This window comes from Balaenoptera physalus, assembly GCF_965194825.1.
Source record: "Balaenoptera physalus genome assembly, chromosome: 17".
Lineage (NCBI taxonomy): Eukaryota > Metazoa > Chordata > Mammalia > Artiodactyla > Balaenopteridae > Balaenoptera > Balaenoptera physalus.
The window spans coordinates 70421103-70437613 of record NC_138895.1 but is presented as its reverse complement, the minus strand read 5'-3'; the positions used below and the strand labels follow the sequence as shown (position 1 = coordinate 70437613).

At 40.0% G+C, this 16511-nt stretch overlaps 1 protein-coding gene across 3 annotated transcripts in view; it reads left to right on the top strand.

Annotated features, from left to right (window-relative positions):
* The first annotated feature begins 202 nt into the window (after positions 1–202).
* TMEM65 (transmembrane protein 65) overlaps positions 203–16511 on the top strand; it is a 56174-nt gene continuing 39865 nt past the window's right edge. The window contains exon 1 of one of the 3 annotated variants that reach the window (XM_082433271.1): positions 203–1016. In XM_082433271.1, the coding sequence (XP_082289397.1) occupies positions 731–1016 (286 nt within the window). In that variant the 5' untranslated portion in view covers positions 203–730. The remainder of the gene's footprint in view (positions 1017–16511) is intronic. The other 2 variants (XM_082433269.1, XM_082433270.1) reach the window with 2 other exon arrangements.

Genomic DNA, 16511 nt, shown 5'->3' with positions numbered 1-16511 from the left:
CAGCGCAAGGGGCAAGGTCCCTCTCTCTCTCCACCTTCACGCTTCAGAGAGGGTGGGGACACGCGTGCACGCTCTTTAGCCCGGAGAAAGCGCGGCCCGCAAACCTGCACAATGCGCCTGCGCAGCCCTGCCTCACCCACCCCGCCTCTTTCCTTCGCCCCGCCCTGTTACCCCCTATATTGCCGCTAGGGGTAGCGGCGGCGGCTGTGGTCTGAGAGCGCGGCTGCTTTGAGGGCGCGGAAGCCGTACGGTGTGGGGACTAGGGCTGGCAAGAGGGTGGGAAAACCGGCGAGAGAGGAGGGCGGTGCCGTGGAAGGGCCGTGCCGGGGAAGGGCGGCGCGTGGCTGACTCATCCCTCTGGAAGATCAGACTGACAGACATAAACCCTTGCCGAACCCGCCCGCCCGCGCCGCTCCTCTTTGGTTGGGAGGCGCCCGCCCGCACCGCCCGCCCGCGTTCTCCGGGAGCGCTCTCCCGGCCCGGCCGCCTCAGAGAAAGTTTTTGTCGTCGGGAGGGACCGGAGGCGCCGCGAGCCTTTGGGAAGGGAAGGAGGACTGAAGAGGAGGCTCCAGCCGCGCGGGCCCGGCGAGTGCATGGTTCCCGGCGCCTCGGCTGCCTGTCAGGAGGACATCGGGGCGGGGTCGGGCTGAGCCCAGCTCCTTCTTCCCGCGGGCTCGCCAGAAATCGCCCTGCCGGACTGCCGCGGGGCGTCCCCGCTCCTCAGCCCGCCATGTCCCGGCTGCTGCCGCTGCTGAGGAGCCGGACCGCGCGCAGCCTGAGGCCGGGCCCGGCCGCTGCGCCCCGCCCGCCGTCCTGGTGCTGCTGCGGGCGGGGGCTGCTGGCGCTCGCGGCCCCGGGCGGCCCCCGGGAGCTGGGCACCCACCCCAAGAAGGAGCCCATGGAGGCGCTGAACACGGCGCAGGGCGCGCGCGACTTCATCTACAGCCTGCACTCCAGCGAGAGGAGCTGCCTGCTCAAGGAGCTGCACCGCTTCGAGTCCATTGCCATCGCCCAAGGTAAGGGGGGCGCGAGGGGGGCGAGCCGGGGGCGGAGGGGCGGGTGGCCAGAGCCCTCCCCTACCCTGCCTGCGCCGCGGCCGCCCGGCCGCCCCTCGGCCTGGGCCCCTTGCCGCCGGCCCCCTCGCCCGCTTGGCCTCGCGCCTGGGACGTCCGGGGGGGCGGGGGGAACTTTGCGCCTCCTGAGTGTCCCCGGGGCAGGTAGGACGGGCGCGGATCGTGCCAGGCAGCCAGGGCCAACGCTTGGCTGGTTCCTCCCCAGCCTCACAGTTGGAGCTTCAGCCCCAATTACCAACCGACGTTGATTTGATTTTGTTTAGATTTGCTGTGCCCCCCGTCCCCCAGCCCTCCTGTCCCCCTGTAGTCCTTGCTGCTTACTTGTGAACGTGCAGCCATGCCGGTGGCCTGCGGTGCGTGCTTCCAAAGCGCTACAAAGCCGAGAGGCAGGGGGAAACTTCGCTAAATGGTTATCAAAGGAAGATGTGTGAGGGTCCGAAAGAAGGGATGTTGCTTCGTTAAGGCAGAGATGTTCTCAGCGGCTTGTTTGCGTACACCTCCAGTTGGATTCATTTAAGCAGCCGAAGGAAACATTTTCCTGGGAAACTGAAAGCGTGGATCAGACCAGCAACTGCAGATGCATACTTGCAAGCCCATCACAGGTTTGGTGCTGCCCAAGTTAGACTCCCGTTTTTGTTGTGCCCCCAGAGGATGAAAGAATGCAGTAGTTAAGAAGGTATTTTTCTGGAAATCTGTGGCTCTGCAATAAAAAGCGGACTTCTGCTCAAAAATAATTTGGAATGGTGAAAGCCAAGCTATTTTTAAGCTAACCTGTTAAAAGAGGGTATTTTTCAAAACGGTGCACCATGCTGGTATGTCAGAATTTGAGTCCAAGTGAAAAAGCTAAAAAGTCAGAAAATCAGAAGGATGAAAGGGGCCAGTGATCAAATCATTCAGTCTTAAGATACTTTGGCCATTTGAATACCGTGATACAGACAGAATACATTGCTGCTGTTTTATGTTATACATTCTGGTGTGTTTGAAAGTTTTTTTTTTGTTTGTTTGTTTGGGGTTTTTTTTGTTGTTTGTTTGTTTTACCAACCTACACTCAGGGTTGGTAGGTACATAAGCATTCCATAGGTTCCGTAAGTTAAGAGCACATTTATTTGGAGCAAAGCATCTGATCTGCCGCAGGCACTTGAAAGTGCTTCTTTGGTCTGTGTTCAGGAATGGAGGAGAGAATTGTCTACCTCATAAGCAGGACTTTTCTACACTACTTCTTCAGAAACTTTTTGTTAGTTGTGCCTTTTAACTGCTTTTTTTTTCCCTCCGTTCAGGGAATTGTGGACCAATTTATGGTATTGGATGATTCCAGACATTGTCTACCCACAGTGCTTCTATAGGAAAAATGTAACATCACAATCAATTCGGTTACTAAATGTAATCATGATATTACATGAAGTCATTATCAAATACTAGCATATTTGTGAGCTATGTGTGCACTCAGTGTGTGGTTTTAAAATATTCACTTCTGAAAATGTGACCCTTGGAAAACTATAAAGACATTCATGCTAGAGCATTCGTTTTAGGAATCTTTCTCCATGGGCAAGACTGTTTGAACACACATTTGGCCTTTTCTAAGTAATTTCTTGGAAATTCTGCATTAACATTGTTACAAGATTGGAGGGCCTTATTAATATGATTTTATGACAGTTCATGAAAAGCATGTCCTGTGATACAAATGGATAAATTTTGCCTCATACCTTATTATTTTAGCACATGCCAGTAAGAATGCTACATTTTCCAGTGAAAATAGAAAATGTATTTTAAAATTTAACATGGTTTTAAATATTCTGGAAAGGACCTATAAACTTCAGTCAATGGAGATCAGTTAGCGTCAATTAAACTTAATAATACATAAGTTATATGAGAGAGAAGTTGGTAATTTAAGATGTCTTTGTTCAAGATAAAGGATATAGGAAACAATGTGGTATTCAAATGCTTATTTGACTTAAAAGCTAAAGAACTTCAGAGTTTAAGTCAACTAATTTTGCCAATGTTGATGACTAAATTATTGCTCTTTGACTCAAATGACACTTATTGATGATGATGGTTTAATTTTTAATACAGTCTTAGTGTTCCTTGTTGTTTTCAATATCAATACATATAGTTTCTATGGAGATAACTGGAATCATCACTAGTAAATTACCTTATTCATTAACCATTTAAGGTAGAGAGGATTTATTATGTTGAGAATGCATACAGCTCATTCTATTGCTGAAATCAATTTTTTCCCCAGACAAATGAAAAATTGCCATGTTTTTCTTTTATTGTTGCTTTTTGAGTGTTTTTAAATGCTCAACCCATGTATTAAATATGTGTGTACTAAGTGCACTTTCTAATGAAATAAATTATGTTAAAAGAGCTGTTTCTTACAATAGGAAATCTTATGTGTTCTTGGAAAGAGTGCTTGCATGATCTAATGAAGTGTTTTGGATTTGGTGTGGAAACATTACAGGAAAAGAAAAATCTGTGCTTTGAAATGGAAGTGGGGTCTACTGTTGAAATTTGGTATATTTGCCCTTATCTTTCTTATGTGTTTATCAGTAGGCATTTGATATAGTCTGTGACAAGATAAAGCTTTAGAATCAGTTTGTAATAGATAAGGCAGACTTTGTGGGATGTCTTGTTATAGTTAAGTAAGATATTGTGATTTTTAAATTACAAACTGATTTCCTTCCTAGTTTTAAAAAAGTTGGTGTTCTGTTCTCAAGTTATCTGCTCAACCTGCTCTCTATTCTTCCAGAAAGAGTCCATAGTCTTCTGATAGTGTGCACTGTTGGTTCATTGTTTTTACAAGTAGGACTGACAAGCTGATGTTATTACTGTTGCCTTTTAATTTTAGCTGAGCTTTTTAAGCCAAACTTGTTTTCAAGTTTTGCAGTTACTCTTTCTATTTATAATTATTTTTTAAAACTTTTAGAATACTTATTTGGTTTTTGAAGGATGAGCAGTGCTCATTGCATTAGTTAGTTCTACATTGCTGTACAACAAATTACCCCAAAGCACAGTGGCTTAAAACAAACATGTATTGTCTCACGGTTTCTGAGGATCAGGAGTCCTGGGGCAGCTTAGGGGGATGTTTCTGCCTCAGGGTCTCTCGTGAAGTTGTAATCAAGCTTTCAGCTAGGGCTGCATCACTGAAGTCTTGACTGGGGCTGGAGGAACCAGTTCCAAGAAGGCTCACTCACATGGCTGTTGGCTAGAAGTCTCAATTCCTTGCTGTGTGGGCCTCTCCACAGGGCTGCCTGAGTGTTTCAAGACATGGCAGCTGTCTTCCTCCAGAATGAGTGATGAGAGAGAGACACCTAAGCTGGAAGCCACAGTCTTTTATAACCTGGTCTTAGAAGAGATAGTCCATCCTTTTTTGCCCTCGTCATACACTGTGGGAGCATACTATACAGGCAGGGTGTGAATACCAGGAGGTGGAAATCATTGTGGGGGTCATCTTGGAGGCTGCCTTCCACGCTTATTTAGGTGTTGTAATTAATGCTCATTGGAGAATTACACTGAAAGGTAAGAGCTGGCTTTTGGGGAGGCACAATGAAAGATATGATTTGAAAAAAGGACCTTCTTAGGGAATATTTTTGTTAAATGTGTACTTAAAGTATTTTAAAAATGAGATTCTTTTTATATATAGCAAATAAGGGATGTTTTGGGGGAACAGAGCAGTTTTTCTATTAATGTTAGATCTTAATCAGCTTGCATTTTTTTTCTGTTTCTCTGTGTAAGTGATAACTGTATATGTTTAAAAAAATTTTTTTTACAAATTTTTTTTACCATTTATCTACATCCATATAGATACACCATATAATTCTAAATTTAATCTTGTAGTTCCCCACCGTTGTGATTATTTACTTAAGGTAGCATGAGGAGTTTTGTTTTGAGAACTTGCCGTATAGCATACTCAGAATACGTAGAAACAAAGATGATTTTTTGTGGAGTTCCAGTCCACTAGGGATCTTGGACTCTTAACAAGAGTATCCGCATTTTTCTCAGCTCTTTGTATAGGATTATGTAAGAAAGTGGCAGTGCTGTTAAGCTATTAGCCTCTAGATGAATTGGAGATAATCTTGGCTTTTGCTCAAAGAGAATAAGAAAGAGGGCAAGAAAACATTTCATACTCCAAATTAAGATTTGTGAATAAAGATATTTAGGTGCCTTAGTTGAAACAGTAAAAGAGGAATAAAGGAATAACTAGACCTGCAAGAGGAGAAGAACAGGATGAGGATATGAAATGTGGATTGAGTCAGGAAGAGTGAGTGATCTCTAATAAGCTGAGAGCTTCTATATCCTGGCCCTGGATAAGTAAATGAAGCTTTGTTACAATCAGTTATTTTACCAATATGGAAAGAACCTAATTATAGCAGTATATTCCAGCAAGCTTAATTACGATACTTTAGAGTTAATGGGAATGTTGGAGTAGCCCTATAACTAGAGATTACTGCCTAGAAAACAGATCATATAAATAGGAATTTTTTCTTCCATTACAAAATGGATATATTCTATTTAACAATCTTTAATCATCATTTAACATGTAACTTGAGGTCCAGAGTTATTTGTGACATAAAACAATGACCGTTCCATTATTTCTCATGATTTTGTGGATCAGGAGTATAGGCAGGGCTCAGCTGGGTGATTCGTCTCTTTCACATGGTATCTATGGGGGTCACTCGGTAAACGGCTGGCAGATGAGCTGGTCACAGAGTCCAAGATGGCTTCACTCACTTGTCTGGCACTTTGTTGGACATGGCTGGAAGGCTGGGTTCAACTAGAACTATTGACCAGAGTAGATGCATGTGATCTCACCAGTATGACAGTCTTAAAATGGTCAGGACTTCCAGAGAAAATGTTCCAAGAGAGCTAAGTAGAAGCTGTAAGACTTTGTTATCAGTTTCCCATTGTTGCTGTAACAAATTGCCACAAATATAGTGGCTTAAAACAACACAAATTTATTCTCTTAGAGTTCTGGAAGTCTGAGGTCCAAAATTAGACTTAAGGGGCTAAAATAAAAGTGTTAGCAATGCTCTGTCCTTCTGGAGGCTCTAAGGGAGAATCCGGTCCTTGTTTCTTCCAGCTTTTGGTATTCCTTGGTTCTTGCTCACATTAATCTCTGCTTCGGTTGTCACATCATTGACCTTTTTGCCTGTCTTTTATAAGGACCCTCGTGATTACATTTAGGGCCCACCTGGATAGTTCAGGATAATCTTTCTCAAAATCCTTAACTTAATCACATCTGCAAACTCTCCTTTGCCATATGAGGTGATGTAGTCACAGGCAGGAGGATTAGGATGGGGACATATGGGGAGGGGTATTATTCAACCTACCACAGTTTATGACCTAGCCTTGGAAGTCCCAGAATGTCATTTCTGCTGCATGCTATTGGTCAAACAAGTCACTAAGACCAGTCTAGACTCAAGGGAAGGGAAATTAGGAGGAGATATTCTATGTAGGTAACCATAACTAATAATTGTAGTTTGTTCCTTTATATCAGTTCCTTTATATCCGTTATAACATTTAAAAATTAATCGTTTCTGTTGGAAATCTTGTATTACATCTTTCTTTATTAATGCATACCAGTAACATATTAGTTTTTGTTTGTGTGTCTTAAGACTTTTGACCATTCGTTCTTGTACTGAGTGCCAGTATAGTGATAGCGATTCGCTTGATTGATAGATATGTATAGAGACAGAGGGAGACAGAGATGTATAGGACTCTTTCCTCTGTATCAGGATATCTCAGCCTTGGCGGTATTGACGTTGGGGCTGGTAATTCTTGTTGTGGGGCTGTCCTCCACATACGATATTTAGCAGCATCCCTGTCTTCTAGCCACTAGATGCCAGTAGCACCCTCCCACCCTCCTCACCCCAAGTTCTGTGTTCCAAAAATGTCTCTAGACATTGCCAAATATTCCCTGGAGGAGACACTGGGTGGGAGGAAAGGGAGGAATTTAGCAAAACCAATCTGCTTGAGGGCCATCGCTTTATATGAAATGCTATATCAGACTCTTCACCTCATTATCAAATAAACGAGCTTTGTGATAACTCTTTTCCTTGATTGTGATGCCCTTTCACTTCTAAGTTCTTAACTAAATTCTAAATATTAGACCCTTAGAAACAGGGCTTCCAGATAAGTCAAACACTGCCATAGTTGAATTCACCAGTAATTTGCTGGTGTTCCTCTCAATGGTCACTGTTTTCTTACTTTTTATAGCAGTTGTGACAAGCAAATTTTTATAAAGATGTTTGTAGATAGGAAATTGCAATAATATAAAGCCTGCAACTTTATAGGGTCATCTGAAGGGTCAGGCAGAAATAAAGATAATGTATAATCTTGAATGTTGGGAATGATCTGATATTGAACCACTATCAGTGGCGACTCTTTTAGTTTTTCTAAAAATAGTGATGAATTTGTATAACTATACTCTCAGCTGGTTTTCTCTGGCATGAGAGAATATAAAGCTAACTGGAACAAATAGGGACTAAATTCCTGAGTGCAGATTTTATTAGCATCTTGCTCGTCAGCTGAATTAATTAGTATGTAAGATTCTAGCCTTGTCTTTGACTCATAGGTTTATGCTTTAAGTGAATGAAAACAACGACATGAAAGCAAGTAGTTATTTGTTAAAATATAATAACGTAGTTACCTCAAACCATCTGGTAAATGACTCTTCTAGACAAAGGACCTTGCAGGTAACAAAACGTCATTCCTCTTTTTATTTTTTTTGAATTTTATTTCATTTTTTTTATACAGCAGGTTCTTATTAGTTATCCATTTTATACATATCAGTGTATACATGTCAATCCCAATCTCCCAATTCATCCCACCACCACCCCCACCCCCGCTTTCCCCCCTTGGTGTCCATACGTTTGTTCTCTATCTCTGTGTCTCTATTTCTGCCTTGCAAACCGGTTCCTCTGTACAAAACATCATTCCTCTTAACCTCTGAAACGTTTACTTTGACTGTGTTTGATGGCAACATATTTGAACATACTGCTTTTTTCTCTGCCTTAGTAAAAGTATAACGAGCACAGTTTTGCTTGTACCAGATGTCCGAGTCCTTGTATACTGTATTTTAATACGATGATTTTCTTTGGGGCTACTTAACTTCTATTTGTAGAGATACTAGTCATCACACCAGATGCCCCCAGAACGCTGTGCTGTTTCCGTTGGCATGCTTTCAGGCCGTGTCATAGTGCTGGCGAGGTGTGTCAGATTTGTTCTGCCCCTGCCCCAATCCATCCCCAGTGCCCTCGGACTGCTCTGCTCTATCCTCATTCATCCCTTGTGGTAAACTTTGCTACTGTGGAAGGAGGTCTGCTTCTCGGGCGTCTCTGTTGTTGTTTCTAATGTCTGCTCTTTGTCACTCTTCATGGTGGTTTTTTTTTTTTTCTTTCTTCCAGTATCTCTTTCTCTCTTCACCCTTATGCTATTCAGTAGGGTTTAATCTTGATAGACATTTCAGGGTCACAGACCACTACTCTCCAGTCTCTCCAGCTAGCCAGTTACACCTATCACATTGCTATGGACCTCTGACTCTTCAGATCTCACACTGAAGATCTTGTATTTCTGCTAATGTTACGATTATGGCTGTTCAAAGGATTGTTGTTGTAAATACCTGAAAGGCACTTAGGTTCAGAGAAGTTTAGGCTAGAATGGTGTTCTTTATTACTTGGTTTAGTTTAGATTTTCTGTCTTCTTTCTGAGTTTTAGGGTAGACTATTTAGGGCATTGGGTTATTAAAACATTTGTAATTTTAAAAATAGCATGATATTTTGTAATATAACTTCTGAATTTCTGTTGTATAATGGTTCTTATATTTTATAGAAGACATCCCACTGCTACCACTATTGCTGCTGCCAACACCATTTTCATTACCATTACTTAGCAGTTATTGAATGTTTGCTACAGACATACTGAGCTAATTAAGTGAGTTTTCATATAATTATTCTGTTTACTTCTCTTGGAGAGAGAAGGAATTATCTCTATTCTATGGATTAAGATGCTGAGGCTAAGAGGAGTTTGCCCAAGATCCTAAAACCTCTGTGGCAGAGTAGAGTTTTTAGCTTAGCTTTGTTTGACTTTAAAATCCCTGTTCTTATTATTGCACCTTTCTGTAGATATTCATACCTGGAATTTTTTTAACACGTGCTGGGAAAAAAGGTAACAACTCAAATGCTCAATAAAAGTCACATGTGCTGGTAGTATATCTTAGTCTATCTTTTATATGTTTGCATAATATACACATTCAATACAAAAGCAAATATAACATTGTTACTTTTAAAATAAGGGAAATCAAAGTAAAATCAGTGTGCAAAAAAGTTTATAAATTGTGGGGGGATTTTGAAAAAGTCAGAAAACTAGTATTTGGGACTTACAACTGTTATAAATCTTTAACTTTCTAACCGTCATTCTAACTTTCCTTTAGATTTTTAAATGAGTTAAAAAAAATCTAACATGCTATTCATAGAAGACCTTTCTAAACTTAGAAAATTTATTTGTGTAACAAATATATGTTACTCTCCCTACCATAATAGACTCGGTACTGGATACTGGAGGCATGTCAGAGAATTAATTCAGGGAAATACTCTCATGAAACCTACATTTTTGAGAGAGGAAAGATAAGAGCAATAAAGTAAATAATAAAATAATTATAGATAGTGTGTGCTATTAGAAGAATAAATAGAAGGACATTTACTTTACTTAAAGTGATCTGGGAAGGCCTCTGTTTAGGTAATATTTAAGCTGAAAATAAAGGATTGAGACGAAGCCATTCATTCAGACAGATGGAGGAAGAGCATTCTCAGAAGGAAAAGCAAATACCAAGACCCTGAGATAGGAAGGGACTTCACATAGTGTAGAAATTGAAAGGAGGCAAATATGAGTGGAACTTAATGAACAAAGGGTAGAGTAGAATGGGATGAGATGTAGGTAGGCAGAAGCCAGATTAGCCAGGACCTTTCTGGATAAACCATATGAAGGCCATTCAAGCATTTAAGCATTAGTGAAATGGTATTTCAAGAGCCCTCTGGCTGCTATTGGAGAACAAATTGGAGGGTGCAAATGTGTAAGCTGGGAGACCACTTAGGAAGCTGTTACAGTAGTTTAGGCTAGCAATGATGGTGGCTGGGACTAGGTGGCCATAGAGATGAAGAGGAGGAGATGGAGTCAAGATATACTTGTGAGAGTGAACTGATGGGACTTGCTGATGGGTTAGAAAGGGTCAGATAATTAAGGGAAAGGAAATAGTAAGTGATGACTTAGGTTTCTGACTATAGTGACTGAGTAAAAAGTGTTATTATTAACTGTGAGGGAGAAGACTGGGGAAAGAATAGATTTGGGGGTGTGGAACTTGAAGTGTTAATTTTGGACATGTCAAATTTTAGATACCTTTGTGAATATAAATGGAGATGTCAAGTAAGTAGGTATGTGTGTTTATGCATGTGTGTGTATTTATACAGTTAAATCTGGAGCTCATAGAAGTTTAGGCTGAAGATGTAAGTGTGGGTGTCAACAGCTGTATATAGATGGAGAGGAAGATCCAGGACAGAACTCTGAAAAGCACCAATGTTTATTGGAAGGGAAGATGAAGAAGGATTAGAACTAGAGGGAGACTGAGGAGTGTCTACAAAGTCAGGAAAAATAACAAGAATAGTGTATTCCAGAAGCTAAGTGAAGAAGACAGCATTTCAAGAAAGAGGGAATGATCTGATGCTTTAGATGGTTCAAATAAGAGGAAGACTGGCGGGGTGGGAGGGTGGAGTAAAGAAGGTCTATTGGATATAATAACGCAAAAGAGAGTGATGTCTTTGTCAAGAATTATGTGGGGAGAAGCCAGATTTTAGTTGGCTGAGGAGGGAGTATCAATAAGGAAGAATTCAACTCTTTAAAGGGAACTTTGGATATGGAGGGCAGGAGGTGTTGGGAAGTAGCTTGAGTACTACTAAGATTCCCTCTTTCCTCATCGGTCAGAAGTCTGAACTTATTTTAAATATATGTTACTAGTTTACTCATTTTTTACAGAGTCCTGTGTAGAATTCTAGTTTATCAGAGAAAAATGTAATATCACAGGTAAGTAAATTATACCTCTTTTTAGCAGTATTGTGTAGAAAATATACAGGCCATTTAGCAAGTAATGTCTTTTCATTTTCTTTGGTAAGAAGCTTAGAGAAATCAAGAAGATGATTTGAAACTCCACTTTCAAATTAAAATACCTGAAGGCTAGGGAGAACATTTTTTTCCTGGGATGTGGGACTTTAAGTGCTAAAACTGAAAGAGTCCCAGGCAAACTAGATGGTTAGTCACCCTACCTGCCCACGGGTGACAGTATTTTTGCCATTCTCACAGATTAAGGCTTTTGACTCATAGGAGAGGTTGAGAAAGGGATCCAGGTAGAGTTTCATGTCCCTTCTGCACTACTGCTTTTTCCCTTCCTCTAGGTCTGTACCACAATGGACACTTTATTAGGGCTCCTTCTATTACATTTTGTGTCTGGTGAGATTTCTGGTGAAAGAACCTGCAAGAAGGTGCAGACTCCACAATTTATTCATACCCTAATGCCTTCACACTGTTGCACTGGCTGTCACTCTGCCTTCACCTGTTCCCTTACTATTCTAGCAGTATTCTTATGGTGTCCGGTTGCATCTGTCTCAAGTAAGCATGTGCTAACGTCTCCTCTGTCCTTGCAGGTGCCTGCTTCTCTTTTGATCTAGGGCCAATTGTTTGCTTTGTGACTTGAGTTCTCTTATGGGTTTGAAATAAGTCATAAATTTGAATTTAGTTTGACTTCATTTCACAGTAAGGGTGGGAGCAATACTCTTTGTAGCTCTCTATATCCCACAGTGAAAACTAGAACCTGCTTCACAAAGTTTAATGTACATATAAAATGATCTGGGAATCTTACTGAAATACAGATGCTGTTTCAGTAGATTTGAGGTTGAGCTTGAGTTCTGCATTTCTAACAAGTTCCTAGTGATTCAGTGCTACAGATCCAGGGGGGGCAATATTTTGAGTAACAAGGTTATAGCAAGTGTTTTTGTTTTTAAGGTGAGAAAGTTGAGGTCATGTAGATAAACTCAGGCATCCTTGCATTTTGAAAGGAAACAGGCAAACATGTGAGAGTGATAATGTAAGACGTGGCATATTTTGTGAGCTGGCAGAATTTTGCTTGTGTGTTAGAAAGATCTTATGGTTTAAAAAAAATTATTATAACATTTTTTTCTACTCACAGGGACCTGTTAACAACATTACAAAAAGTGTGAATTGTTAACACTGATTTTATAGTTATGCAACGATCACTTTTGAGTAATAAATACTGTGTAATAGATTTATTCCTTTGTTCTCATTTCTTTTTCTTTCCCATTATTACCTTGAATATACTGTTCATTGGTTAGTCTCATTTCTTCAGTGAACCATGTCCTCTGTCATACTTTTTTTCTTCTGCTTTTCTTCATCCTGTTCTTCCTATGTTTTCCCCACTCAATTTTGTATTACTTTTAAAATTTAGAAACAATCTCAAATTTCTGAAAAAGTTTCAAGTGTAGTACACTAAGATTTTTTTTCCTTCCCCTGAATCATTTGAGAATAAGTTGCTGACATGATGCTCTGTCATCCCTGGCACGGGGTAGGTTCCTTGGGAAGCAGCCTGTGAGACAAAAGTTAGCATGCAGGACGTTTACTGGGAGTGCTGTTTGGAATCCTCACCTTAGGAAGGGAAGGGAAGGAAGGAGTTTTGGGCAGAGGTAGAAGTAAAGTGATGCAGTCTCAACCGAAGCCTTAGCTGAACCTGAGGAGAGGTCTAGAGATAGAACGACCCTTCAGTGCTGTCCTGAGTTGGGTGAGAGGTCCAGGCCTCTTCCTCTGTGAAATTACATGCGGAACTGCCCTGGGCAGGGGGCAGAGCCTTGGGTGAGGCAGCATTCTTCAGCTGAAGCAGTCCCCTAAGAGGACTGTCACTGAGGGCTGTCTCTCGGAAGGACTTCGGGCAGCTAAGGATCAACTGTGCGTCACGATGCCCACTACAACTGGAGTACTTTAGCCTATACTTCCTACAAAGAAGAATATTGTCCCATATAAGCCACAATATAACATGGATAGATTACTACCATCTTATTCTCTGTCACTCAGGTTTCACCAGTTGTCCCAATAATGCTCCTTTACACCAGAAAAATCCAGTCCAGAATCACATGTTGCATTTAGAATTTCCTTTATTTGAAACAGTTTCTCAGTCTTTCCTTTGGCTTTCATTACCTTGATAGTTTTGAGGATTACAGACCAGTTATTTTGTAGCATATACTTCAATTTGGTTTTGTCTCTTTCCTCATGAATAGATTCGAGTTATGCATCTTAAGTAGGAATATCACAGAAGTAGTTTTTTTTTTTTGTTTTTTTGTTTTTTAAAGGAATTCCTTTATTTTTATTTTATTTATTTATTTTTGGCTGTGTTGGGTCTTCGTTTCTGTGCGAGGGCTTTCTCTAGTTGCAGCAAGCGGGGACCACTCTTCGTCACGGTGTGCGGGCCTCTCACTATCAAGGCCTCTCTTGTTGCGGAGCACAGGATCCAGATGCGCAGGCTCAGTAGTTGTGGCTCACGGGCCTAGTTGCTCTGCAGCATGTGGGATCTTCCCAGACCAGGGCTTGAACCTGTGTCCCCTGCATTGGCAGGCAGATTCTCAACCATTGCGCCACCAGGGAAGCCCTCACAGAAGTAGTTTTATGTTCTTTTTTCATCCTATCAGTTGCTCATGATTTTTCTTTGTTCGTGATGATGTTAACTATTTCTTGATTAACCATTTCCTTTGAACGTTTGACGAAGTAATATCTATCTGACTTATCCACTAGAGAGTTACTATTTTCCTTTTTGTAATTAATATTTTGTGGGGAGGTACCTTGAGTCTATGAAATATCCCATTCCTCATCAACTATTCAAGTTATGAATTCATATCAATATATATTCATGGATTCTTACTCCATTTAATGGGTTACAATTGATTACTTTCATTTTTGACCCTCAAACAGTCCCATATTTCACCAGTGGTAACTCCTTCAAGTTGGCTTCTGTGTCTTTTTGACGTCTCCATTACTCTTTGAACATTTCCTTACTTTCTGGCACCATGAGATGTTCTAGGCTAATCTTAGCACATTTCCTACCCTAGCCCTGGAATCAGCCATTTCTATAAGGAGCCCTGGTTTTTTTCGGTGTAGAATGGTATTTAGAAACCAAGACGTGCACATTAGGTGTGCTCATAGCTATTAGGGTGTTGCTGTTCTCAGGCCCCCACAGTGGACAGAGTTAGTGAATATATGAATGTATGTATTTATATACATAATAAATATTATTTATATTTCTCTATCCATATCTATTATAACATAAGAGTTCATAACAATTTTTCCAATCCTGATCCAACATCACAGAGTACATTCTTGTTTCTGTCTTTCTGTATTTCTAACTTTATTTTCTGATGGAAAAATACCTGACTCCCATTATCCTTAATATATTTATTCTTTTGATCATTCCTCCTACATGTCACCAATATCCCATCACCACCATTGAATTTATGCTCATTTCATTAAATAATTCAATTTTTTTTGTTATGGCAGTCAGTCCCTGCTTTACACAGTTCCCATAAGCATGAATTTTAGTAACCATGTTTTAGTTAAATAACACCAGTCCCCAACAACAAGGTTCAAATTTTATTTACCACGGTATATTAACTCTGAGTAATTGCATAAAGTATTAACTTTGCTGCTAGCTCCTCAGTCCACAAATCACTGTGTAAAAACAGGGGGTGCCTCATGATTGTGACCAATCATATCACTCTTTCACGGTCTGTCAGTGATTGGTCACTACTTATCTGTTATTCAGTTCACACACAGACAGCAAAATGTGTAGTTGTGTTGCCTCCTTGTCTCCCAGTGATAAACCTATAAGACGTTTAAAAAAAAAAAAAGAATGAAAAGGGAATGGACCCAAAAAAGATGAAAATGCAGCAAAGAAAAGTGATAATGCTGAAGTGAAATTTTAATCAAATGCAAATGAGGTAATAGAATAAATAGCTGACTGTGGGAATGTTCACACTGCTGTTGAACTGCTGCCATTTGAGAGACTCCAGATATGCAGCCAGAGGAGCTAAGAGACCGCAAACTTATGGACATGAATGAGGAAAGTGAGAAGGTTGTGATGAAAAGGATGACGTTCCAGAGAAGTGACTCTGGTAAAAATTTCACATTAAAGGAACTTTCAGATATTTCATGATATTAAAAATATGAAAGATAAAATGCAAGCTATTTCAGACTTAGAAAGGAGTGTGACAATTCACCAAGGCATAGAAAAGATGCTTGTTCCATTTTGTAAGTTATATGATGAGAAAGAGAGTGCTAGCACGATTGAAGCGACTTTTGATCATTTAATTTTTTTTTTACAAAGCATAAAACACTTTATTTCTCAGTGTTTCTAATATTTTAAATTACAGTATATTAAATAAATATCAGTTTTACTATTTAAAAACTTTCCCTATATATTTATAACTGCCAGTAAGAGAATTTTTAATGTTTTGGAAAAAAAAATTTAAGGTCACAGAACAATTATGATTTTTCCCATCAGTTATTGTTTGCTTTGCAGCTTGCATTATCATTTTTATGTCCCCACACTATTGTGCAAAATGAGAACTGCCCATATTCTAGCATGTTTCACTTCAAAATTTCATATACATTTGAAAACTTATACATATTTTATTTATATTATTGCTTGAATACATTGATTTAAAAATATTTTTAGCATGCAGGTATCCTAAACCCGAGATTACTATTGTGAAGCGAGCGAAGGAGGTATCATCAGCAGAGACCCCTGATAGTATTGGTATAGTACAATCTTGCAGTACTGATTGTTTGTCAGATGTTTAATGCAACTGGAAAAGCATCTATTTGACAGAACTTCTTGCTTGTTTGAAGTAGAATGCTTTGGTTATAGTGATAGTCTTTTTTTGTTGTTTGTTTGTTTGTTTGCATCAGTGTTTTAGACTGTCTACAGAATATTTATTTTTATTATCTAACCCTAGACCTTGTGGATATGATCAACTAATAATTGCATGTTTAATTAACTGAAAGATTACATTTATGATCTTAACAAAAGACAAAATCACTTATAATTATATTTAAATAACGTATTTTCAAAGTTGTTGAAATAACGAGAGCAAGTGAGACGTAAGAAACAACAAAGATTATGAATATCTTTAGGATGAATGAGTAGGATAAAAGGACCACACACAAGGAAACCTTCAGAATATTGTAAAGAGAAACTGTGTTTAAGTAACTGAACTTTAGGGAAATATATTTTAAGAGTATATTCTTGAATAATTTGGAAGTCTTATGTAAGTTCACTTTAAGGCCATTCATGAACTTTTTTCAGATTCAGCCTCCATGCAGCTTGATATCTAACTT